General features: G+C 40.6%; 1 protein-coding gene across 1 annotated transcript in view; it reads right to left on the bottom strand.

Moving 5' to 3' along the window:
- The window catches only part of SYNE1 (spectrin repeat containing nuclear envelope protein 1), a 507,598-nt gene that overhangs the window by 133,141 nt on the left and 346,921 nt on the right, over window positions 1-27,536 (bottom strand). The window contains 5 exon segments of the mRNA XM_043511213.1: window positions 5,646-5,837; window positions 9,798-9,971; window positions 13,458-13,652; window positions 15,800-15,961; window positions 17,951-18,118. Coding sequence (XP_043367148.1) covers window positions 5,646-5,837; window positions 9,798-9,971; window positions 13,458-13,652; window positions 15,800-15,961; window positions 17,951-18,118 — 891 coding nt within the window.

Here is a 27,536-nt window from a genome sequence, read left to right on the forward strand (position 1 = left end):
TGACCCAATTAGAATAAATATATAAAGTGGAACAACTTCAGCAGAAGAATTTGTGAGCAGTATAGCTCGGTGGTTAGGCAGCTCACCTGGGCTAGGAAAGCACTAAGTTCAAGTGTTGCTCCAAAGTGGGGATTTAAAACTGCATCTCTGAGCTAAGTGCCCTAATCACTGGCTAAAGATAACCCAAGCACAGTTTTCTGAAACTGACCCGGAAAAATGTTTCCCAGATTAAGTTAACTGGGTCAAATTCATGAATAGTTTTGGGTCAATCAGAACTGCATTTTTTCATAGAATAAACTACAATTCTGAAAAATTTCACCCAGCTCCAGTTGCAGTTGCCCTGTGCATTTATTCTGTGACTAATATTCCATGGATAAACAGCAGATCACTTTATTCAGGGATGCTAATCCAGTACCTCATGCAAACATTACATTTGTTTTAAAAGTGAAGACCTCCACCTTTCCCAAAGACCTAAATTGACCGAAAATGCCTACCAGCTTTAAAAGTTCCAATTGACAATGATGGTAATCAGTTGATTGTTTCCATCAGCTTACTGATTTACAAATGAGAGAATGCTGGTTGTTATTTTGGCCTATACACTAAGCCCCAAAATTAATAAGTATATTTGAATCAGTTTATCTGTGGTAGATAAAAAGATAAATACAAAAGATAGAGAGAGTTGATTGACAGAGAGAGGAGAAAGAGATGGACAGACAGCGATTTTAGGCAAACTGATTCCCATTCATCCTCCCTTACTATATATAATAGATCCTTTCTTCTCAAATAAATTATTAGACAAATGTTTTGTATAAACAAACACCAAAAAGAAAACAAAGTCCTCAATGGTACTGAAGAGTTTACAAATGATATTTCTTTTGTTCTAGCCACCCTTCTATAATCCTTGACCCCTATGAAATCCACATTCACTGTAAATTCAGAAGTGCTGTTCAGCAACAACAGAAGAATGAATTTAAATGCAGGGATTTAAGCACAAATTTTCTTCTCCAGCATTTACAAACATGAACTTATATGGTTCTGGAATTTTGGGTTTTTGCGATTGTCTGGGTATATTCAAAGTTAGCACCTATTAAATATCTGGATACAGAAATACCAGGCTATTATGAAAGACTTTCTCCTGGTTTGTTTTCCTTTACTGATTCCAAAACTTCAAAATCTACACCTAGGGCCCAGTTCCTCTTCCCTTTTGGTTTTTGCTTTATGCATATCATTTTTGTAGATTTGACTCCTTGGATACAGGTTTTACCCATGATTCAGCTGTCATTCTGAATCAAGCTTGACCACTCAAGTGGTCTAGAGAGGGTAGAATATGCTCCCATGATGGGGAATGAACTTCAAGTCCAACTTAGTCCCTTGTTTTCTGTCAGGGACAGGGAACAACATAGATGCAATGCCATCAACTGATGGAAAAGGAAACAAGGTTGTCTCATGTCTCACTGCACTTGTACCTGATAATGACCTATCAGTGATTGGACTTGAACTCTGATATGGGCTGCTGTCACATGGCACTGTAGTTGCAGGCATTCAGATAACAACATAGAAAGAAGCCTAAGGTTTTTCTTTTGGATCGACAATTCAATAGCTCTGGTGAACAGAAGAGGTCCTGGTATGGTGTTGGGTGGTGTTAAAAGGCAAAAATTGAAAGGGGGAGAAAAATTAAGTGGTCTTTCATCAAGACCTGCTGTTAACCCCACTCCTCACTCCATTGTGGTTAAGTCTTCTATTTTCTCCTTGAAGATTAGCTGGATGTAGGGAAACTGCTATGAAGTCTTTAGCAAAGCTGGTAGGTAGATAGGGATTGAAGCATGGGGGGGTCCCAGGCAAAGCAAAGCAAGGGTTATTTTCCAGTTTTACTTATCGGATTAAAAAATATGACAATTTTCCTGAGACAAGTATAAAGATTTCTCTATCTCCTACTACTATTTGAAGGGCTTTTGAAAGAAATGAATAGTTTCTCATTGAATCTCAAATTAATCTTGGTGAGGAAGAAATGAAGGGAAACTATTGTTTGAATGGAGAAAGACACACTTTTTCTAAATGGTTCAGAAAGCTTATCAATGGCTAGAGACAGATTTGAACTAGATTCTTAAAGCATCCTCTTCGCTAAGAGGAGTGTTCAGCTACCAAGGGGACAGGTACTACACAAAACTAAAATAAACAAGTTGAAGGCCTTGAATGCATGTTAAGTAATAAAACTGCACCAAGGTGTGAAAATGAAACATTACAAGACAAGCTTGTTTCAGATTTTTTTTTCAGTCTATGGAAATAGGAAATAAACAAACATGAGAGCGCCTCTGGAATTTGTAGATCCAAGAGTAAAACATGTACTGCAAAGAGAGAGTGTAACGTGTATTCTAGCTTTTTTATATATATATATATATATATATATATATATATTAGATAGAATACACATGTTCTAGCACTAACCTCCTAGTTTAGTTGTGTCCGTTTTAATTATTCCCAAATCATAGACGATAAAAGGTAATGAACACATTAATATTTCAGTTTGAATTATATTTGATGGAACTTTTTTATGTTCATTGACTTGTAAGTACTCAGAAAAACCAAGATTCTAAATTGGTATCAATTATTTTTTAATCCTTATAGGCAATTTATTTACTACAATGTGCTTTTGAATGCATAAAGTAAATAAACTTAAAAAAACAAAACTGTTTGCTGCTAATGTATTTCAGTTAGAATAACTTTGTGTGTTAAGCGTAACTATACTAGCTGTAAATTTTGATAGAAATGTGATCTGTGTGGTGGTGATTGTGTCCCTTTAAAATATGCAATTTTATATTCTTTGCTTTGAAAGACTAAGTATTGCACTGCTTACAGAGCTACAAGAAATGGAAAAAAATACGAACAAGAGAACTGCGAAAGAATCTAATAGTCACTGAATTTCTAAGAAACTAGGGACAAATTCTGCCTTCAGGGGGCACATACGACTTCCACTGATTTCACTGAGAGCCAAATATGTGTATTCAATGGTAAATTTAGGCCTCTGCTTGATTTTTAAAAGGCTACATGAAAGTTAGCCAACAACAACACTTCAGTAACTACACTGAATTTGTGGTTAGAGGGCTTTTAACCTTAGCTGAACTATACAAATTTGGGAACTTTCTAAGGAGTAAAACAACATTTTTCAGTCTTTTATTGCATTAGAAAAAATAAGTGCTTCACTGGGAGTTGTGGGTGCTTAGCCTTTCTGAAAATCAGGCCATTTATTTAGATGCTGATTTATGGACATAGGAGCCTAAATTTAGACATCACTTTTGAAAATTCTGGCCATTATCTTTACCATTTTCCTCATCTTTGCCCCACTGCATCACCATTCCTGGTTGCAAGCCTATGATTTAGGGGGGCTAGAGAGGATTGGGCCCACGATGGGAGATGGAAAGAGGACCTGACCTGTAAACATTTATTTGAATCTCTATGGCTTACAGGTCTCTGTTTCCTTCCTACCCCCAGCCTTTGTCTCCCTCGCCCCTCCTGTTCAGTCCCTTCTAAACCTTTCCACTGAGCACCTCTTTTTTCCAGCTTCATTCATGAACTTCTCTCAGCTTCTTTTTCTGACTCCTTGGCTCCCATGCACTCATAGAATTCCTGCTCAGTGAGAGGGGAAGGAGCAGAATGAGGCTGGGACATAGACTCAGGGACTGGGGAAAAAGGCAGAGAGAAGAGATGACATGGCTCCCCATATAAGACCTTCATGCTTTCCCTTCATTGCTATCTAGCTCTATTGTCTGGTGCCAGTTGAGGAGAGACCTTCTTCTTACCACTCTCTGCGTCTGTCTTGTACCCAAGGGCAGTGATGATAAGCCTGTGATTTTATTTTCGCATTTTCATCTGATGAAAGCAATAATGGTCTTGGCACATATCTCCTCAGGATCAGTGATCAGCTAGGGTTAATGTCCCTCTACTATATTTCAGGCCATCAGGTCCTCTGATCATTAATCCACAGGAAATGCCCTATGCCTTAGTCACTTAATCAAGGAAATAATTATAAGATGAGAATCATGAATTTAAGAGAAGAGAGGATGCAATATAATTTGTAACTTCTTGAAAGAGAAGTTCAGACTAGGAAATGATTATAAGAAGGGGTCATTTACTAAAATATCCTTCACTGATCAGATAATCAGTTTAAACCACTCTTCTAAAAAGTTAGATATTACACAGCTTCCTCTATCTTCTTATGTTCATGACCTGCAACTGAAGTCCTAAAAGCTAAAATAGCTGCTTACATGGATATAAAAATTTCCAAGAACCCGGTCTTTAAATAAAATGGAAGTGTTTCATTTATGTAACATTTTGGGGTAAGCAGGTGATTTAAGTTTGGTAATAATTTTAAATTATAAACAAAAATTATCTTAATATTAGCAAAGTAGCCAAACTTCTGTAAATAAGCTTACAATAAAACTGGGGTTCATGTATCTTATCGTATTTAAAAACCCATCATGCAAGAAACCAAATTACTATCTTTGCATTTTGCCAGTGATTTTATATGACTTGTATATGACAATATTATACCTCAGCACACTGCTGGTAACATTTATTGAATTTGCATAATCATGAGGTTACTACGCAAGAATAATGTTGAAGGGGTACTTGGGATGAAATATTTTCTTTTCAGAATAAAAAATTCTCAACACATCTAATACCAAATCTGAACAGCAAAACCATGATATCTGCTTTTTTGAAAAAAAAAAAAAATCCCAAAACTTTCTTTTTTTTTGCGTTCTTCTGTAGACACTAGAACTAAAAATAGTTCCTAGTGCACCTAGTAACTTTTCAAGCTAAGTGCTCCATAACCTTTAATCTAGATTACAATACAGACATTTTTTTGAAGCTTATCATGTATTTGATTTGCACACCCAAAGGCTAGAGAAGAAGAAAAAATCCCAGAGCAAGCAAATTCAAAACGAAAAGCCAGTCTGTCATGTTACATGTTCGACTTCCTTGTGTGCCTTCACTTCTCCCCATGCTAATTTAGCCTAAAGAATAAATAAGATAACTTTTAAAACAAATGACATTATCGAGTTGCATTAGGTACAGTCATACTGCTGGAAATAATATCATAAAACAATATTCAGGTTAAATCTGTCAATCTTTGTTCCTCATTTCTTCAAGAGAGAGAATACTTATCTAGTTGGATGATACTAGTTACTGATTGCAATATTTAAAAATATGTTCCATTATTTTGTTGAGGATTTGTTTCTTGTAAAGCCCACAATGCATTGTATGGAAATAAGTAAGCAGAGTCCCTGCCCCAGAGAGTATACAATCTACAACAGACAAAAGACTGGGGACAAGGGTTCAGTAAATTGAGGCCAACTAATCAAATAGTATGTTATTGCTGTCTACTAAAGATACTGATATAAAAATAGCTTAATTAATTATGAAATCAATGATCTGTGTTATATCATGCAAATATTAAGCTACAGCTTGCTAGAGAAATTCTGTATATGTTTTAGCATCCTGCTATTTGTTGTTTAATATGTGTAACTTACATTATCATGGTAAAACATTTCTTAACTCCCTCTCCCAATTATCTGAAACCCCCTAGCACAATTGTTAATGGAGAAAAATACTGGTCCCTTCAAAGCCAATTACAAAGAGCTGCTTACTTGAATGTTGATTTGTTTGTCATGCAGCACTCTCTGCAGCTCCAGAAGGCTTCCCTTTAAAGTTCTGAGCTTTACGGCCAACAGCTCTGCCTCATCCTTTGTATGCGCCTTTCCTTCCATGAGCAGGTTCTCATTGTGCACAGAGAGCTCTGACAAGGCCACCACCTTCTGTTCTATTTCCACCAGCATGTTCTGCAGCAGCAAAAACAAAGAGGCAAATTCATACATTTTCCAGCATCCACCAAGCTTTCTGGCAAGGAGACCCGTGGCCTACCTCATCCTCTTCCAAACTAAAGATTTTCCTTGTTTTGCTCTCCAGTCCCCTCCAGAGTCTTCAGGAATATGCTTGCAACCTTTTGCATGTCTTGACTTTTTATTGAAATTTTAAAAGAAGTTCATTAAAAAGTTGGCTTATTTGAAACAGAAAACGTGCTGCAAAGGAGACACCCTTTTTTGCATTTCAACGGCAACTGTGACTAAGATGCCTAGTGGCTATTCCATTCTTTTTGTGCTGGACAGTGACACCACTGCCCAAGGACAATAAATGGCTACTCCCTTCCTCTTCATTGAATATACAACAAGAAAGAAGTCACACTCTCCGCCTTCCCACCCTCCTTTCCCCACAGTTGCTGTGTCTGTATTGATAAGCTTCTCTTCTCACTGTTTGCCCTTTCTGATTGGTGCTTGAATGGCCCTGAGATCCCCTATATAATCCTCTTTAGTCTAGAGAGCGATTTACAGAGACAAATCTGTGGCTTACTTGTTTTCATAATCTATTATCCTGATATGCAGTTCACTATTTATTTATTACATAGATAATGAGGCACATTTTGCTGCTTCCAAATTAAAAGATCATATTAGATTTTTACGCAGTTTTAGTCAGATAAAGGTGCATTTCCATTTTCCACAGCACCTGTCAAGTGCTCTAGAGCAGGGGTTCTCAAACTGGGGGTCAGAACCCTGAGGGGGTCATGAGGGTATTACATTGGGGGTCGTGAGCTGTCAGTCTCAATCCCAAACCCCGCTTTGCCTCCAGAATTTATAATGGTGTTAAATATATAAAAAGTGTCAATTTAAAAAGGGGCTTCCTTTGTGAAAGGGATTAAAAGTTTGAGAACTACTGCTCTAAAGGCTTTGCTCTCTGAAGGAATGTGTGCTGTAAAGATGGGCAGAACTTGAAAAAATGAAAACATTTGTTATATTTGTTACAAAAAGGATTGTGTTGTGAGTTTTGAAACACAGGCAATTTAAAGTACATTACTTGAAGAGCAGTACTAATTTTTCCACACTAGATTTAGCGACTGCTTTTTCACTAATCCAATTCCTAGAGTTTATCATATAAATGATAAATCATACCATCATTTTATTTTAACTTCAAAGTGTTGGTCTACAGATAGCAACAAATTTCCCAAGAATGAGCAATGAAAGATCATGGCAGGATTGGGTAGACTGGAAATCCAACTCTGAAGAGGTCTTAAAGACTGGAAACATGATTTGATTCTAATCTCTATTATATCAATTTTACACCAGTGTGACACCACTAACTTCAACAGAGTTACTCATGATTTACCCCAGGGTAATTGAGCTCTGAATCAGTGCATAAAGGAAGACTAACCAGCACAGAAATCAGGGACCAAACCAGGGTTTAGATCATCATACCAGGATCTCCAGTACTCTAGGATTACCCCAAAAAGAGTATTACCAGTCCTTTTGGGGGAAATCATATTAAAACATTATTTAAAAAAGAGTTTGCTTCTCCAGTTATACATATCAAGGATTATCATGAGCATCTGCAGAGAGAGGTACTAATTACCTGGAAAACTACCTCTACATTACAGGACCCGGTGGTTCTTAGGCTATGTAATGATGGTTAAATCTGAGCACCACACCTAGCTGTGTGAATTTTAATCCAACCTAGGGTAGAAATCTGAAGTGAAAAAAGTAGGCATAATGTTCCAACCTCTCTCTATCAAACTGGGATTTTTATTTTGGGAAAATATAATCTGAATACAGTAGAATATTCAGAATTGTCAAGACCAGCATGTGACTTAGTGGTCAGAGCAGGAGTTGGGAGCCAAGCAGGATCAGATGCCAGGAGGTCAGCGTCTGAGACAGATCAGAGGGCAGACCGAGAGTTAGGTGCCAGGAGGGATGCAGGGTCAGGTTACCAGGAAATTAGTGACAATAGGAGCAGGAGTCCTAAACAGAGGAAACCCAGCTGTGCAAACAACTTCCTATCCCTGTGCTCAGTTTAAATACAAGCAGAGAACCAATCAGGACCCCCCCAGAGATCCGCCAATCAGAGCCCAGCACTGGAGTCCTCTGTTGGAGTTCAGATTCTAGTTGTGCAACTGTTAGCCGATCACTGGATAGCAGGTTGGAGCGTATTGGTACCTATAAGCCCTATGAACCAGGGTTTGAGACCTCTGATCCCTAAGAAGAAGGCACCAAAACTACTTCTTAAAAAGAAAATAAATTACCCAAACAAATGCACACTTGGAAGGGAGGGCACTTTGGGGGGGGGACCGTGTGAAACACTTAAAAGGGGGACATGGGGCTGGGAGAATAGGGGCAGGGTACCTATCATCTCCCCATTTCTGTGTGCACCACAGTCTGAAGGTCCCCAGCCCATCTACAGGAATGCGACACCCCCCCCCCCGATAGGAGCCAAGTTCTAGAGGGGGCTCACCTATCTGGGGGTTTGAGCTCTGCTCACTGTCCCCCATGTGTGTGTGCCCAGAGCTGGGGGTCCCAGAACATCTATGATGGTATGACGCATCCTTCTCATCCCCAACATGAGCCAGGTTCTGGAGGGACTTGGTTTTCTGGGGGGATTGGGCCCCTCTCCCTACCTTTTAATATGTAAACTGGGATCTGGGGGTCTCTGCCTTCCTGCCGGAGTCTGACTGTCTAAGCCCTGCTGCACTGTGTCTGTGCTAGGATCTGGGGCACCTGCACATCTAGGGGAGGGTTAACCTTCCATCCTTACCCCATCATGTAAGCCAGGTTCTTGACTTTCTGCAGATATCTGAGCCCCCTTCCCTTTTGCTACCCCTCATGCAAGCTGGGATTTGGGGCATCTTGACCCTCTAAGGGGATCTGAGCCCATCTCTCTACTCTCCCCACTCTGTGAACCAGGGTCTGGGGAGGCCCTGCCCCTCTGGTTTGGGAGCTTAGAATAGGCATGCTTGGAGCATGCCCCAAGAACACAGGGCTGAGTCTGAGGTAAGGAGTGGAGATTGGATATGCCTGACATGTATCAGAAAGTCTCCAGCATGGTGAAGGTGAGATGGGAACACCTACTGACATGAATGGAGTAATTCACAAGTCTCAGAGCTCTTGTTTCAGGCTGTATTCATCTCCATTTCTCTTTCACTTGCTAACAGATGTGTAGAGCCCCTCCCCAGAGTTAAGGTTAAAGCCAGCTTTTGGTTTAAAGGATGACACTTCTAAATGCTCTAAAATCTATGTGCTTATACAGATTGTCTTGAAAATTGTTATGCCTCGTGAGACAGTAGGGTAGGATTAGTGATCCAAATGTGGGCTTGTTTGAGCAAGGGGTTCCTGAGAGACAGCCCCCAGAAGAAACAAACAACAACATTGCATTAAGTCTAGAAATTCTTGCAACTTTGAAGTTTGAAACCCACCCTGGGCTGAAATCTGAGAAACAGCTGTAAACATCTGGGGAAAATCTGCTTCTGTCAAGTATTGATGTGGGTTTATTTATTTTTTTTTTCTCAGAATGGTCATCTGTGTACAGAGGAATATTCAATAAGTGCTGAAACTATTTTTGAAAAGAAAATAAGTTACACATACATTCAAATGCTTACTGAGAGGGGAGTGATGATTGGGCTGAGAATGGGGGGGGAAGTAGGGGGTTGAGTCTGCAGCTAGCGATGGGGACATTAAGGGGAATGGAGTAAATGGGAATGGGTGGTAGGTCAGGGCCTAAGATAAGGGGAAAGTGGGTAGCCGTCAGGGGAAGAAGATGCCAGGGTCTGGAGAATGTGAGAGGTAGAATGAGAGAAGATGATGCTGTTGTCAGTCCTCTCAGACCCTGCTATGCTAAATTCTCCCCTTCTGGAACTATTCATGGAGCAAGGCATTACTCAGTGTAATAGTTGCGGAACTGAACCATGACTTTTGTTTTACCTGACAGTCAACCAGTTGAGCCTCCATGTCCATGGGTTCCACAGAAGTAATCAAAGTGGTGTCCAAAGAGGCTCTGGTATTGAGTAGCCAATGGTCAAGCTCATCAGCTTCACAGCGATATCTCTGCAAGGCTTGCTCTTGTCGCTGTTCTTCTAGCTGCTCATTGAGTTTTTCCTAGTGGTACAATGTGGGCTGTTATTTGGGGGTTTTTCTTTAGAAATACAATATAAAGCAGATGAGAGGTACTTTAAATGGCAAAAAAGTAGGATGCGAGAAAGGCTGTTGCAGCGAGAATGTACAACCAAGTTTGAACCAATAACTTTTATATGCAGAACATACAATAAAATAAAATTACCATACTATTCCACCATTAATATTATTCTGTCTTTTTTAAAGGACTACTGATACATTGTCTGTTTCTGTCTCAGTCTCTCTTTCACATACAACTTCTGTGTAGTACCTTCTCCAGCCATCACCTGCCCATTCTTGCATAGCAACTGGAAAAATCTTATAATAATGCTTCCACCTACAAAAACAGTTATTTGAATTCTCTATTATAAAAGGAGCCAGATTCTCAGCTGGTATAAATTGGTGTAGTTCCACTGAAGTCACTGGAGCTACGCTGCTATACATTAGCTGAGGATCTGGCCCAACATTTCCATGACACAGACTGAGTTCATATTTACTCTCTACAGGTATGATCCAAAGCCAACTGAAGTGAATGGGAATCTTTCCATTGAATTAATTGGGCTATAGATCAGGTCCTATTGGGGCTAGGCAAATACTAGACACAACATATGATAAGGATCTGGGTAGTTTCCGGGATGTTTATCCTGTTCATTTTATCTTAAAGAAGATTCATTACAGGACAGGACTGTTGAAAAAATTCTGTAGTTGGTTAAGTATCTCAGCCAGAGAATACTGAATTTAAAACACTGTTCAAGTTCTGGTTTACTTGTTAGTTATTTCCACATGTGGAGTAACATTGTACTGCCATGAGTGTGGGATGACCATCTGTATATCACACCGCTCTAAAAATATTTTTATATTTATGTTCCTCACGGACATTGCTTTCTGCACAATAAGAAGAAAAAATAGAGGAAGGCAAAAGCAATAATACCCTCCATTGGCTAAGCCTGTGAAATATTACACAATATCATACTGATGTTCTTCAGTAGGTACAAACAGGACGGGAAATGATGATTGGATTAATACCAGGGGATAAATTTGCTCTGTTACTCTATAAAATCAATACTCTAGTATAACAGAGCAGCATTTGGCCTTCCATTTATGTAAAATCAGTCATAAGCACTTGCCTCTTTTTATTTACTTGCTATGATCTCCTAAATGCAACCAAGCAAACATACAGCCTAGTGCTACAGAATACAAGCTATGCAGAGTGAGGTCCTCACATAAAAGGGTCCTAAGAGCCCTGGTTCTGGTTGAGAGGATTCTCCCAGTTCAGGCACTATGGAAACAGTCTAAAGGCCGCCTCCTAAGGATTCCTTTTCAAGTCCTGGGGGCACAGGAGGTGTGCCGGGGGTGAACTGCAGCACTCAGCACCACTACTCACAGGGAAGCCCCTGGAGCTGCCATAATTTAGACAGGGTCCCTGGGCTAAGTTATGTTGGGGGTTCCAGAGCAGACCAGGACTGGGAAGCCACATTAGCCTCCTCTCCCCGGGCTGTGAGTTCTGTGCTCTGTCTCTTAGGATATATCTATACTACAATCTGAGGTGTGACTGCAGCATGGGTAGACATACCCAAACTAGCATGGCTAAAAATAACAGTGAAGATGCAGCAAGATGAGCTAGCAACATGAGTATCTAGGGTCCTGGGCATGCTTGTATAGCCCATACTTAAGTCCATGCCGCCGCATCTACATTGCTATTTTTAGCCATGCTGGCTCAGGTAAACCTCTGATTGCAGTATAGACATATCCAATGACATAGCACAACACAGAACAGAACCTAGCCAGATTCATAATATGATTGCATTCTCTTACCTGCAAAACTCTGCAACATTTCTGAATGTAAGTAGTTAGTGAAAAATTAAAAATGCCTTCAAGGCCTTGAAGTAATTCTGTTAAAGGGCCCATTTTCCTGCTAACTGAAAAAAGCATGTACACAATTTATTGCAAGACTGAACATAAACAGAACAGCGTATGAATGCCATTGCTTTCAAACTGTTTTGTTCCTCAGTTTTCCCTCCATTCCTTAATTATCAGCTTGGACTCCTGTGTAAAGGTATGTAAGGTCTAGTATCATTCTAGTATCACCTTAGATAATACTACCTCAGTATGTGAAGCATTTACTTTACTTTACTTCTCCTGAGGTAAGTATAATATCTAGGGAACACTGCAAATACTGAACTAATTTTATTTAAGGCAGATTAAAAAAAAATTATGCTTGACCACTGAACGGGGTGATTTGATGCTCTTATTCCCTGAGATTAGGGAATGAATTGCTAAAAACATTAAACAATGTTTGAGGAGAGTTTCTTTGGTGGAAGGGAAAGTGAGAAGAAAAAAAAAACTGGGGTTGGTCCAGTGTTCATTTAACTTGGAGTATTTAAGGATGATTGGCTAATAATTCCTTAAAGGGTGGTTCTACTCTGAACAGTGACTAAGAATGTCACCTTATTACACAATAGTTCTGCTTCTGGTTGGTACTCAAAATCACACCTGCTTATGTAACGATAAAAATGACAGTTTACTGCTTCCAATCAGAGTTACATTTTGCTCCCCAGTTAACATGTACAACTCCTTTGAAGATCCCATGAAGACAACAGAGATGGGCATGTGTAGCCAAGGGCAAGGCTTTTAAAGCCTAAACAATTTTTATTACTGGTGGTGATATGTGAGCTGGAAACAACATTGTTTGCCACTGATATTCTAGAGTGATGTTTCAGGGCTGCCAGCTCTGAACTGGAAGTCACTGAGGAACAATACATTTGCAACCTTATATTGCAATTTTTTCAGAGCAACTTGAAGTGTGAGGAGTCAAAGGGGAGGATGTTTGTGAAAATTCTGCTTCAGTGAATGGGGAGTTTTTCTAAAAAATGGGAGAAAAGAAATTGGCTGATACTGAAGTTAATACACAGAGGAGGCAGAAGGGACAGAAGGAATAAAGTTGGTGCTTTGATTAGCAGGTAAGGAGGAGGACTGCCTGAGAGCAGAAGGATCTCTGGGTGTTGTTTTGGCTAATGGGAGGGAAATAGACATATCTAGTACTGTGATTATGGTGGGAACCAGGCTGGCTCTTTGGTTAATGGGATGATTAGAGCAAGTTTCTCAGTGTGAAAGAATGAAAGAAACTGAAATCAGACTGAAGCTGAACTAAAGTTTAAGGAGAATTACCTAAAATAGAAGGGAAAGAGGAAAAGATGATCAATCAGGATAGAAGCTGGGTGGTCGGGGGGCAAGAGGAAAATAAAAACAATTATCAACATGACAAAAACCCAGAGAAGAGCACAAGGTCTCTCATGTGTAGCATTTTACATGCACTGAAATACACATTGTGATATCAGCAGAGTGTAATGTTGCAACAATTGAAGACTTTGAAAGAAAAAAGTCCTTATATATTTAAATATGCTAAAAGCAGTTTTCAGAATCAGAAATGTGGGGCAAGAAACAAAAAATCCTTTCAAAGTTTTCTTTTACCTCTAGCAGTTGTCGTTTTCCCGAAGCTTTCATTCTAATAGTGGCCATTCTCTCTGCTAGGACAGTGAGCGTGGACTGCAAAGCCAGCTGATCAGCAGAATCTGTGTCCAGTGATTCTGACACCAACTCCTCTGCTAATGATGTTTGAAGCTCACTGATTTCATCTTGTAACATCAGAATCTCATCCATCAAAGCCTATTCAAGGTGGGAGCAGACAGATAAATTGGTTAATTTCTTATTGAGAAAAAAATGTGAAGAAACATATACTGGTATAAAAAACTAAAATGGAAGTGGTTCAAGTGAGTGCAAATGTGTTAAAACAGAAATCATATTTTACTCTTCAAGATCAAGGGGCTAGAACAACTGGAGCTTTCATTTTTATGCTTATTTGGGGATCATTAGATGGGCTAATTTAAAAGTGGATTTCAAGTATATAATTATTAGCAATCTGTAGGAAATTTTATGAGAGAGCTTGAGCTCCACAGCAAACATTTAAGGTTGTACAAGAGGGTGTCTATAGCAGACAGAGAAGAAAATATTATTTGAAATATGGCTGTGACATAGGTTCAACTAGAAAACTCAATTCACCTAAAATTATAGCGGGTTTTGATTTTAAGATGGAACTGAAAACATCCACTCAGAGACATGAACATTCAGAAGATGCCTGCATGCTGCATAGGGACTTCCTTCTATCATCCCCATTTTAGAACACATCTTCCAGGCAAATCAGTAGGGGATGGTCCCTTGCCAGCCCCTCTGCACAGATGCTTCAGATCCAGAACTGTTTGGCTCTAATTACAAAGAACCAAATTCTGTGTTCCTTAATTCCACAAAATTCCCATTGAACGGAAAGGTGGCCCTTCAGATCGCTTGATACTAACTCATAGATTGCTTTGGAGATCAGGACCAAGGCTTGTACTGAATCCAGTATTTGACTGGAGTCCCTGAAGTACCTGGAACATTCAGATACAATAGCTGCTAAACAGGCAAGTTGCCACATTTTGAACTAGTATTTTGTTGAGTCTAGTTTTAAATTTTCTGAAGTGTGCAGTTTGAATACTGTTCACTAACAGGACATGCTGGAAGGCTTTTCCATTACAATTTTCTATTATGTTATTTTTGTAAGAACATGGGTAGAAAACATATGCAGCCCAGAAGAACGTCTGAATACAGATTTTTGCAACCTTTCTGCATCCACATGTGCCTGTGCAATTTTGTTCCCACAATTATTTGGGGGTGCAAATTATGTAATTTATATATCTAACAAACTGATAAACAGTCCCAGTCAAAGGCATGTCTAAATAGCAAACTGCATGTACAATGACTTTGTGAGCACAAAAAGGGAGAGTGGATTAAGTGTGGGCACAAAATTAGGCCCATCATTTTTTTCCTTGGGATAAATAATTTTAAAAGGCTAAATTGAACCCATTTTAAAATATAATGACTAGGTGGATGGGACACTGCATCTTCCTCCTTCCCACATGAAGGGGTGGGATAAGTGTTTTCTCTCTGGCATCATCTTCCCTCCCACTCTATGGACTTCGCTCACTTATGAGTGCAAATATCTCCAGGTGGCACAGGCCATCCAGATTTCTGTGGCATGGAAATTTTCAAGATTTTAATTTGAAGCTTAAAGCAGCTGAGTACGAACCCTGATAAAATGAGTCAAAAATGAAAATACTGGTATAACCCATTGCTCTGACAGTAAAGTTGTATATGCTCAGGGAAAAGTACTACTCTGAGATCTACATGGGAGAGTTCAACTATATTATTTTGCTTTCCCTTGCTCTTATCACTTGTGTCAAGGTTAGAAACATGCACAGAGAAAGATCTGTTGTGTGGCTATCAGAACAAAATGGCTATTATACAGTTTTATTATTTCAGAGACTCATTTCCTAAGATGACCCTCATCTGTGCTTATAACAAGCACAAGATCAGAATGAAACAGTTTAAAATGCACCAAAAACTAGTTATAGTCGTCTCTTCCCTTAACTGGCAAATTTAAACATTGTGACTGGCCAAATGCTGTGCTGACTGACACACTGTGCCACTCCAGTGAATTCAGAGGCCTTACATGGGATGTTAATTAGCACAGAATTTGGCCCATAAGCTTTGCTGAAAACGATGGTCTAGCCTCTCTCTCTTTTTTGAGACACTTTGTAAATCTTCATAACAGTGGGGAATTCAAGAGGTAGAGCAGTCTGCCGGGAGCTCTTTCCTAAATAAAAAAATTTATATTTTAAACAACATTTCCATCAGCCTGCATACTTTTGTGAAGCATTCTGTGAGGAATAATACAGCCATCGAATTCAACAAAAGCTGTAGCTACTTAGGTTTTTTACCTGATGTGCAGCCATCTGTCTCTCTGGGCTCTTGCCAGGTTCCAAACTTTCATTCAGCTTCACCTCAGTGGTCTCCATTTTTGTGGATATGGACTGGAGTGAGTCTTGGTATTTCTGCTGGCGTTCAAGAGCTTCATAGAGGGTGCGCTGCTTTTCACTGATCTAAAGAAAGAAAAAGCTGTAAGCAGATTTTCTGTCTCCTGAAGTAAGTTTTTGCTCACTCCTCTCTTCTCCCTCCTACATCCATGGTTTTCATGGGACACTAAGCCAAGAGCTTGGTCTGCAATACCAGTTTTTAAGAATATAAATTATATAGCAAAACAGCCATACTAAGGATGTTTAGTCACTGTTGGCCAAATTCTCGTTTCTATACCTAACCCCCCTTATTTTAATAAAAGGGTGACAACTAAGCACATTTCTCCTGCCACATTCTGGGCTGTATGTACACAAACATGCCATGTGCATAAATTGCTACAGGCATGGTTCCACATTCCACATAATAGCTACTCTGTCTCTAGCAAGAATTAGGATTAATACCACGTAAGTGAACCTCCGGGGAAAAGTGTATAGGATGGGTTATTTTGTACATTACTGGATAACCAGGCTTTGCTGGTATGCATAAATACATCAGGTTGATCTAGTACTTCTCAGGATATGCCTACATTGCAATCAGAGGTGTGACTGCAGCTTGGGTAGGCAAACTCGCACTAACTTTAATCCAGCTGGGGCCGCTAAACATAGCAGTGAAGACGAGGTAGCATGGGCTTTCGTGTGAGCTGTACAAACCTGCCAGGAACCCTGGGTGTGTACTCGTGTTCCTCGCTTGTGCCATGGTCCATGGCACTGTGTCCTCATTGCTATATTTAACTGCACTAGCTAGATCAAAGCTAGCCTGGGTATGCCTACATGAGCTGCCATCATATCTCTGAATGTAGCATAGACATATCCTCAAAAACAGGATCCCTGGACTTTCTCTGCCATCCCATACAAGATGTGTGGATTTTTGTGCAGGGTTATTTCAATTCATAGTTGGAATAAAGTCCTTTTGGGTTTAGAACAGACTGAAAATTTTTTTGCTTAGTATGCTTAGAAAGTCACTTTAGATGGTACGTGCCCACCTTTACTCAAGCCTCTTTTGGAACTTTATACCTTTAGTCACAGAACTACCAAAGGAGAATTTGGGCATTTATGACAATTGGTGTGTTTCTAGAGGGAGCTATCCTCATTTATGACTTACTTACATTTTCTGGTTTACAAATGGCCTTATTTTGCAACAGACTTTCAAAAAGCAGGGCAAATAAGTAGGGAAAACAGCAGAATATAGATCAACTGCAAGTAATGTGTACACGTACACCTGCCCCATCCCCAAGCGCAAGTAAGTAGGGAAAATGCCAAAATGTCCAGCAAAAATAGCAATAATATTGAACCAGAGTCTCCACAAATCTCTTCAAAACTCACCTTTGCCATGCTACCAACAAATCACTTGAAAATGGGCTGACAGCTAATATGCTGTGACCACTGGCCGTCATACCACGCACAATCATATGTTCCCTGTGTTTGCTGTGTTCACCCATTGTCTCTCAGACTTAGAGTGTCAGTTCTTAGAGGTAGAGGCTATCTTTGCATTATAAGCATGTGCACTGCTTAGCACAAAGGGGCCCCCCAATTCCTCATTTGGGCATCTACATGTTACAAATAAATAATAAGCAGCCCCAAAGGAGGTGATGGAGACAATAGGGCTTCCCCACATGCACTCCCTGCTAAGCTCTAGAGTGCAGTCAGCCGCAGGGTTCCTTCCAAGGTTCAGCTTCTTCTGTTCAGAAACCTCTTTCCATAACACCAGTGAATCAGAAGTACCTATGCAAATCATGCCCTTGTGTGTTCTCTGTTTAGTCCATCACCCTCATTCACTCTGGCCACAGCCTGCCTTCATCGTATATATGCAGAATGGTGTTCATGCATCGTATATATGCAGAACAAGTGGAACTGACAGTTCTTGTTGCCACATGAATGCCAGCATTTAGGCTAAAAAGTGTTGAGGAGTATTATGTAGAGCTGCACCTTCAAGGTTAAATGAGTTGTTTCCATTTTATTCCTATGAAACGGATATACCACAGATCAGTTTTGATATCTCTACATTAAAGGACTTACCACATTCTTCAGTGTTTCCCAAGAACGCTGCAAATCATCCAATTTGGCACTGGTGGCTGGCTCTAAGCCTGGCTCATAGAACTCCTGAGTGGATGGTGTGCTGGGCTGAATCTTGGCAGCTTCTGTCTGCAACTGTTCAGCAGATAAGGCTTGGTAATAAGCAATGTCCTACGAGCATGAAGCACAACATTGCACTTTCAAAACAAAAGATATATCACCTTGCTGTAATTATATTCTCTTAACAGCTACTCTAGGCTATAAATCTATGGACATCCAAGACCATGATTTGTCTTATTTTTTCTTTTTTTAAAAAAACAAACATATAATCATTAAAATGTGGTGCACAGTAGTTTAAGCAAAAACTACTGACATATGGTTTGGAGCTCTACCACGGTGGAGAAGGGAGCACTTGGGAGAGAACATGATGTGTTTTTGCCTTATTGTCTTTGAGCTAAAGGCCAGGAGAGCAACTCATGTCTGAACAGAGGGGGAAAGGTCAGGGCTGGAGAGCTAGAATTGGGAGTCAAATGTGGGGAGATGGCAGTCAAAGCTATGAGAGTGGATGCAATCACTCAGGAATAAGGGGTAGAAGTGGCAAAGAACATCGCCGCAAGGGACTGTGACAGAAAGAGAGAAGGGGAGAAGTAGTCACCAAGGGAGACACTGAAGGAGTGGTTAGAAAGATAGATTTCAGAGTAGCAGCCGTGTTAGTCTGTATTCGCAAAAAGAAAAGGAGTACTTGTGGCACCTTAGAGACTAACAAATTTATTAGAGCATAAGCTTTCGTGAGCTACAGCTCACTTCATCGGATGCATTTGGTGGAAAAAACAGAGGAGAGATTTATATACACACACACAGAGAACATGAAACAATGGGTTTATCATATACACTGTAAGGAGAGTGATCACTTAAGATAAGCCATCACCAACAGCGGGGGGGGGAAGGAGGAAAACCTTTCATGGTGATACTGTCACGGCTAACCTGGTGGCAGAACTTTGTGACTTTGTCCTGACCCATAACTATTTCACATTTGGTGACAATGTATACCTTCAAATCAGCGGCACTGCGATGGGTACCCGCATGGCCCCACAGTATGCCAACATTTTTATGGCTGACTTAGAACAACGCTTCCTCAGCTCTCGTCCCCTAATGCCCCTACTCTACTTGCGCTACATTGATGACATCTTCATCATCTGGACCCATGGAAAAGAAGCTCTTGAGGAATTCCACCATGATTTCAACAGTTTCCATCCCACCATCAACCTCAGCCTGGACCAGTCCACACAAGAGATCCACTTCCTGGACACTACGGTGCTAATAAGCGATGGTCACATAAACACCACCCTATATCGGAAACCTACTGACCGCTATTCCTACCTACATGCCTCTAGCTTTCATCCAGATCATACCACTCGATCCATTGTCTACAGCCAAGCGCTACGAAATAACCGCATTTGCTCCAACCCCTCAGACAGAGACAAACACCTACAAGATCTCTATCATGCATTCCTACAACTACAATACCCACCTGCTGAAGTGAAGAAACAGATTGACAGAGCCAGAAGAGTACCCAGAAGTCACCTACTACAGGACAGGCCCAGCAAAGAAAACAACAGAACGCCACTAGCCATCACCTTCAGCCCCCAACTAAAACCTCTCCAACGCATCATCAAGGATCTACAACCTATCCTGAAGGACGAGCCATCGCTCTCTCAGATCTTGGGAGACAGACCAGTCCTTGCTTACAGACAGCCCCCCAATCTGAAGCAAATACTCACCAGCAACCACACACCACACAACAGAACCACTAACCCAGGAACCTATCCTTGCAACAAAGCCCGTTGCCAACTCTGTCCACATATCTATTCAGGGGACACCATCAGAGGGCCTAATCACATCAGCCACACTATCAGAGGCTCCTTCACCTGCGCATCTACCAATGTGATATATGCCATTATGTGCCAGCAATGCCCCTCTGCCATGTACATTGGCCAAACTGGACAGTCTCTACGTAAAAGAATGAATGGACACAAATCAGATGTCAAGAATTATAACATTCAAAAACCAGTTGGAGAACACTTCAATCTCTCTGGTCACTCGATCACAGACCTAAGAGTGGCTATACTTCAACAAAAAAGCTTCAAAAACAGACTCCAACGAGAGACTGCTGAATTGGAATTAATTTGCAAACTGGATACAATTAATTTAGGCTTGAATAGAGACTGGGAATGGATGAGTCATTACACAAAGTAAAACTATTTCCCCATGGTATTCCTCCCTCCCACCCCACCCCCCACTGTTCCTCTGATATTCTTGTTAACTGCTGGAATTAGCCTACCTGCTTGTCACCATGAAAGGTTTTCCTCCTTTCCCCCCCCTGCTGTTGGTGATGGCTTATCTTAAGTGATCACTCTCCTTACAGTGTGTATGATAAACCCATTGTTTCATGTTCTCTGTGTGTGTGTGTATATAAATCTCTCCTGTTTTTTCCACCAAATGCATCCGATGAAGTGAGCTGTAGCTCATGAAAGCTTATGCTCTAATAAATTTGTTAGTTTCTAAGGTGCCACAAGTACTCCTTTTCTTTTTGTTAGAAAGATAGGAAGAGAATCAGTCAAACAAGCAATCTAGACTCCTCCACATTGTGTGAGTATATTCTTTCCTAAACTTTGGGAAGCTGAGGCTCCGCTCAGGAAAATGAAACCAATCACACCTACCGATTGTTAAATGTCAACCCACTTTGATTGTAATAATTTGCCACACCACCAACCCCAGGTAGTCCTTTGTGCTCTAAAGGGTATGCAACACACTTTGGGAAATACTGTGCTAGTGCAAGCAAAGCAGACAGTGTAACTGGCTGTGAACAACAGTGAAAATGAAAAATCACAGAATATTGTAGAAGAGTTTAAAATGCCTTCCTTATTTCCCTCATAAGAATTGGAAATACTTCAGTTAGGAATTAATGTATTGCTGGCTCACATATTACAAAGCTCAAGCTAAAACTTGGCATGTAAGATTTTCACATGGGAACAATTTATTTTTTAACCTAAAACAAATGGTTTAGTCCTTTCTTGAATTACTGATGAGCAAATAAAGAAATAAGTAAAAATGGACATTTGTGGTTTCCTAAGTTTAAAACTGGTTTTATTATTTCTTTGAAATTGAACATTTCCCAACTCCTGGTTCACTATATGAATAAATGGGAGTTTTTAAATATACAAACAACCTAATTGTTTCATTGGGTAAACAACAGCCTTTCTAAAACTTTCCACCATAAATGTGGCTTGCTTGAGTGGTAGTTCCAATGATGCAACTGAATGTAATCGCTATGTCTACATACTCTGTATCTGGAAGTGCTCTTAGGTACTCAGTGAATTGCCGAACAATAAATAGTTTTTTGTTTTAGCTGGGCATTGATTCTGCAGTCCTCACTGGCATTAAATGTGGCAGGACGGGCCACTAGATCATAAATATTGGGGGACAGGAATTTTCTCAAATTTATTCATCATTCAAAGATAGACATTTTCTTCCAAAAAGTTTTTGCTGTATGGACTGATCGTGAAGAAATTTGCTATTAGTAAATTACACTCATTCTAAATTTATTCAGTGTTGCTTAGTTGTTACACGCCAGATTACTCCTGAGGAAATTCTGCACAAAATATTTTAAAATTCTGCGTATTTTATTTGTCAAAATAACACAACTTAATCAACATTTTCAATTATTTTGGTAATTTATTTCAAAATACCTGTCAGCAAGCATGTCTGTAACAATAGAGACACAAAAGATTTATTTCAGAGTAGCAGCCGTGTTAGTCTGTATTTTGTAGTCACAAAAAGAAAAGGAGTACTTGTGGCACCTTAGAGACTAACAAATTTATTAGAGCATAAGCTTTCGTGAGCTACAGCTCACTTCATCGGATGCATTCAGTGGAAAATACAGCGGGGAGATTTATATACACACACACACACAGAGAACTTGAAACAACAGGTTTTATCATACACACTGTAAGGAGAGTGATCACTTAAGATGATCCAACACCAGCAGGAGGTGGGGGGGGGGGGAAGAAGGAGGAAAACCTTTCATGGTGACAAGCAAGGTGGGCCATTTCCAGCAGTTAACAAGAATGTCTGAGGAACAGTGCGGGGTGGGGTGGGGAGGAGAAATAACATGGGGAAATAGTTTTACTTTGTGTAATGACTCATCCACTCCCAGTCTTTATTCAAGCCTAAGTTAATTGTATCCAGTTTGCAAATTAATTCCAATTCAGCAGTCTCTCTTTGGAGTCTGTTTTTGAAGTTTTTTTGTTGAAGGATAGCCACTCTCAGGTCTGTAATCGAGTGACCGCAGGGATTGAAGTGTTCTCCGACTGGTTTTTGAATGTTATAATTCCTGACGTCTGATTTGTATCCATTTATTCTTTTACGTAGAGACTGTCCAGTTTGACCACTGTACATGGCAGAGGGGCACTGCTGGCACATGATGGCCTATATCACATTGGTAGATGCGCAGGTGAAGGAGCCTCTGATAGTGTGGCTGATGTGATTAGGCCCTATGATGGTGTCCCCTGAATAGATATGTGGACAGAGTTGGCAACGGGCTTTGTTGCAAGGATAGGTTCCTGGGTTAGTGGTTCTGTTGTGTGGTGTGTGGTTGCTGGTGAGTATTTGCTTCAGGTTGGGGGGCTGTCTGTAAGCAAGGACTGGCCTGTCTCCCAAGATCTGTGAGAGTGATGGGTCATCCTTCAGGATAGGTTGGAGATCCTTGATGATGCGTTGGAGAGGTTTTAGTTGGGAGCGGAAGGTGATGGCTAGTGGCTAGATTTCTTTGTTGGGCCTGTCCTGTAGTAGGTGACTTCTGGATACTCTTCTGGCTCTGTCAATCTGTTTCTTCACTTCAGCAGGTGGGTATTGTAGTTGTAAGAACGCATGATAGAGATCTTGTAGGTATTTGTCTCCGTCTGAGGGGTTGGAGCAAAATGTGGTTATATCGTAGAGCTTGGCTGTAGACGATGGATCGTGTGGTATGATCTGGATGAAAGCTAGAGGCATGTAGGTAGGAATAGCGGTCAGTAGGTTTCCGATCTAGGGTGGTGTTTATGGGACCATCGCTTATTAGCACCGTAGTGTCCAGGAAGTGGATCTCTTGTGTAGACTGGTCCAGGCTGAGGTTGATGGTGGGATGGAAATTGTTGAAATCCTGGTGGAATTCCTCAAGGGCTTCTTTTCCATGGGTCCAGATGATGAAGAGGTCATCAACATAGCCCAAGTAGAGTAGGGGCATTAGGGGACGAGAGCCGAGGAAGTGTTGTTCTAAGTCAGCCATAAAAATGTTGGCATACTGTGGGGCCATGCGGGTACCCATCGCAGTGCTGCTGATTTGAAGGTATACGTTGTCCCCAAATGTGAAAATAGTTATGGGTGAGGACAAAGTCAAAGTTCAGCCACCAGGTTAGCCGTGACATTATCGGGGATACTGTTCCTAATGGTTTGTAGTCCATCTTTGTGTGGAATGTTGGTGTAGAGGGCTTCTACATCATAGTGGCTAGGATGGTGTTTTTAGGAAGATCACTGATGGATTGTAGTTTCCTCAGGAAGTCAGTGGTGTCTCGAAGATAGTTGGGAGTGCTGGTAACGTAGGGCCTGAGGAGGGAGTCTACATAGCCAGACAATCCTGCTGTCAGGGTGCCAGTGCCTGAGATGATGGGGTGTCCAGGATTTCCAAAAGATTCGAGAAATGTTTTTTGACAAATAGATTCCTTACTTGGCATATTAGCACATCCATCTGGCTCCACAGAGAGCAAGAGGGACAAAGTGTTGCACGCATGCACAGCCTGGCCCCCCGATCCAGGTGTGGGGCAAAGCAGATTCCTGCCAGGTTGATCCAAGTGTGGAGGGGCTTAGTGGGGGGGAGAAGGTTCTGTGTGTGGCAATCTGGGTGTGGGCGGTGTAATGGGGGTCCAGGAGCAGGGAGAATGGGACTCTATAGGGGGGTCCAGGTGAAGGTGATTGGGGCTCAGCAGGGCAGGATCTGGGTAGGGGGATGGGGCTCGGCAGGGGGATCTGGGTGCAATGGGATAAGCGGGGGGGCGCTCTGGGGGCTCAGTGCAGGGTTCCGGGTGCACATGAATCAATTTTTCTACAGGGAAAGATTAAAATCTGCCGGGAGCATTAATTCTGCGATGCGCAGTGGTGCAGAATTCTCCCAGGAGTACCAGATATGTGCCTCTGAAATATTATAGTAAACAGGCTAGAAAAATAAAATTGTTCAAATGTTTGTGGAAAGTTATCATAGTACAGGGCATAGTTGAGTCAAAGTCACTTCAAAATAACTGAAGTCCTGACTTTGCCACCTATGCTCATACTGGGTAAGTAGTCGTCATATCTTCTCTCCTGTCAGGGAGATGAAATCTGTCCAGCTAAGGTACTTACAGGCCCCCATTTCTATAGCCTCACAATCTTTTAATGCATTTAGCTTCAACACCCTGTGATATAGGGAAATATTATCCCCATTTTACAAATGGGGAACAAAGTTACTATGCGACTAGCTTCACACAGGAAGTCTGTGGTGGAGCAGGGACTTGAACCCAGGTCTCCACTGGACCTTCCTGCCTATCTGAATAGCCTTGACAGCTGACTTATTTCTGATACTTTCTAACAACTGTTCCAGGATTAAGGACTTGCAGTTAAAGATAAAGAAGGATGGAGAGGGAAAACTGAACTGAACCAGTCCTTTCCCCACTTTCAATAAATGTTGCACTTTCACAGTGCGGCAGTTGTTGTTGTCAGATCTCAGTAGTGACAAAGGTGGGAAGGAAGGAGAGAAAGATTTAAGCACATCAGTTTTGGCAGGATTTTCCAGTTAGTGTGTATTTTTGGTGTGCTTTATATATAAAAATTCTTTCACTGCACAGGGATGGAAGTCTAACATCACCTCCTTTTTCCTCTATGGAAAATGTCCAAAAGCAAGAGCAGCACTTACGCTTCCTTATGTTGTTTCCCCTATTTAAAGGCGGAGGGGATATTTTGGTTTCATAACGTATTTGAAAAGGGCTGTTACTGCTGTTGTCTAGATTTCATGAGGGTGGGAGGTGATGAAGGTTTGTTAACCAAGTCCTGGACAGGGAGAGAAAAATGTTAACTATGGCCCATTGTTGGTGCTGGAATTACAAGACCAACTGCGGCCAGAATGGGAGCGTGTCAACCCTTCAGCTTTCCCAGTTCAAGCACTGCCTCACTATATCTAAAAAAATTGCGCCAAATGAAAAAAAAGTCTTTGAATGAAAAATAAATATGGGAAACTTCAAGCCAAAAGGGGCTTTCTGTAATTGCTTCCTCCTTCATAGTTGCAGTGCATGCTAGCATGCTGATATGTGGTCTGTGTTTATATCAACAGACATACAAACAAAAGACCGATTGAAGTAAGATTCTCCTTATGAATAACATACACACAATATTAGGATGGACTCTCATGAGGTGTGGAGTACTTTGAATCCAGTGCTGAGCATCCTCCATTCCCACTTGCTTCATTGGGAGTTGAGCACCTCACAGAACTGAGCTTATGAGGAACAAACTATTTGCTTAATTTCCTTATGTTTCAAAACAAATTGCATGAAGGATTGCTATCTATTGCAGATACATTGTACACCACAAGAACTTTTAAAATCCTTTGGGGGTTTAAAAAAATTATGCTTTTACCCATATTTAATATTTTTGATGTTATTCTCCTTGGTTCTGATCTCTTTAGAGCAACCCTAAAGGTTGCTGCATTTAGTGAACAACTGATTTTTTTTAAAAATGTACAAGTATCAATTTACCACAATCCTAGGTTTTGGGACATCTTTTTAGTATTTATACACTTCTATTTTGGTCTATTAAAAGTAGTATCTTGGCATTGTCATTGTTATGCTCATGATCTATGATATTAAGAACAACCCAAAAGCAGAGGACAAAAGGCACCCAGAATCTGGTGATACACTTGAACTGGTTAAGCCAGCTACTGTTCACCGCACTTCTTTAATGTCATGAAATCTATCTGATAAGTGTAGTGCAAGGTGTCAATGAAAAGCTCATGACTCACCGCTTAATAACATCTTCGTGTAATGTAGATGCAAGCAACTGATGCAAAATTATGGACAAACTGAAATTATAATTCTTAACATGCATTTGCCAGCCAAGCAGAAATTTCCCGAGCCTAGGAAAAAACATGTGGTTTCCCCCACCTAGGAGTTACTTCCATAGTATTTTGAAAGATAATGAGAATGTATTGACATGTCGTGTAAACAGACTCATCAAGCTAACAAGTGGCAGAGGCAAACCTCACATTATCACGGTGGGGAGGAAACTGAAATCACATGTCTAATGTTCATTCACTTGAAGTGGAGGAAGCAAGAACTAAAAAAAATTGCATTTTAGCAGACATCTCCAGCAGAGAAAGAATCAGGAAACTTCCTCCAAGATACACTACATTTTGCCTACCTTCCAGCTGGATATAGACATTTATTGGAGGTATTCTTCAGAAGAATCAATTTCAAAAGATTCACTAGACTATAAAACAGAGGCCAAGAAACCCCAAGTTATCTTTCATCTAAGAAGACAAAGGTACCAGCCCTTTGACTTTGGGAGCTAGATCCTGATCCAGGAGTTTGGTCAGCCATCTTGAAGGAAAAAAGCGTGTTGAGGATTTTCCCTAGAACCAAGTCCAGCTTGTTAAGTTTTAGTTACTTGAAAAAGTTATCTTTATTTCTCTTGTAACCATTTCTGACTTTAAACCTTATACTTGTACTCATCTACAATGTCTCTCTTCTTAATTAAATAAACTTGTTTTATTTTTAATCTAAACAATCCAGTGCTGCGTTTAAACTGAAATGTTTGGTTAACTCCAGTAAAAATAGCAAACTCCTGAATGCCGATTCTTCAAGGAGCAACAAATTTTAATGTTCTTCTGATTGTTCCAGGAAAAGACTGGGCATTTCAGAACACATGTTTTTGGGAAAATCTGTGGCTAGAGAGAGCGTGGAGTAACCTTACCACTCATTAACCAAGGTTGGTGGAGATCGGTGGAAGTCTGTGGTATTGCAGGCAGGATCCAAAGCACTGGATCAGAGCTGCCTAATACATAGACATAAAATGCATGCTTTTTTTTTCTCCAAACAGAGGAGTAGACTGAATTTTACTCGACTTTCATTGTGCATACAGTAACACAGCAAATCTAAATTGTTTGCAAAAGCATAGAGTTTTCAATGCAATGATTACACTGAAATAATCACTGACTGTAAATGAAAAAAACAAAACAACAAAAAACAACCAACCAACATCAGCTTAATAATCATGATGCTTCTTGCTGACTGTGGGTGTCCCAGGCAGAGAGCCACAGTAGCAAGGATTTACAGGGCAAGAAGTGATACAACTCTTCACTGGTCAGGATCGCACTCCAGAATGAGACATGATCTTGTTTCTATTTTCACCAGTAGTTTGTAGCATTTTAGCAAGGGATCTCCCATAACTTTATAAAACTGAATCCACAATCAAACAGACCCTTTGGGGCCAGATTGTGATTGGCACCATGCAGGTGTGAAAAAGTGCCCCT

This window comes from Dermochelys coriacea, chromosome 3, assembly GCF_009764565.3.
Source record: "Dermochelys coriacea isolate rDerCor1 chromosome 3, rDerCor1.pri.v4, whole genome shotgun sequence".
Taxonomy (NCBI): Eukaryota; Metazoa; Chordata; order Testudines; family Dermochelyidae; genus Dermochelys; species Dermochelys coriacea.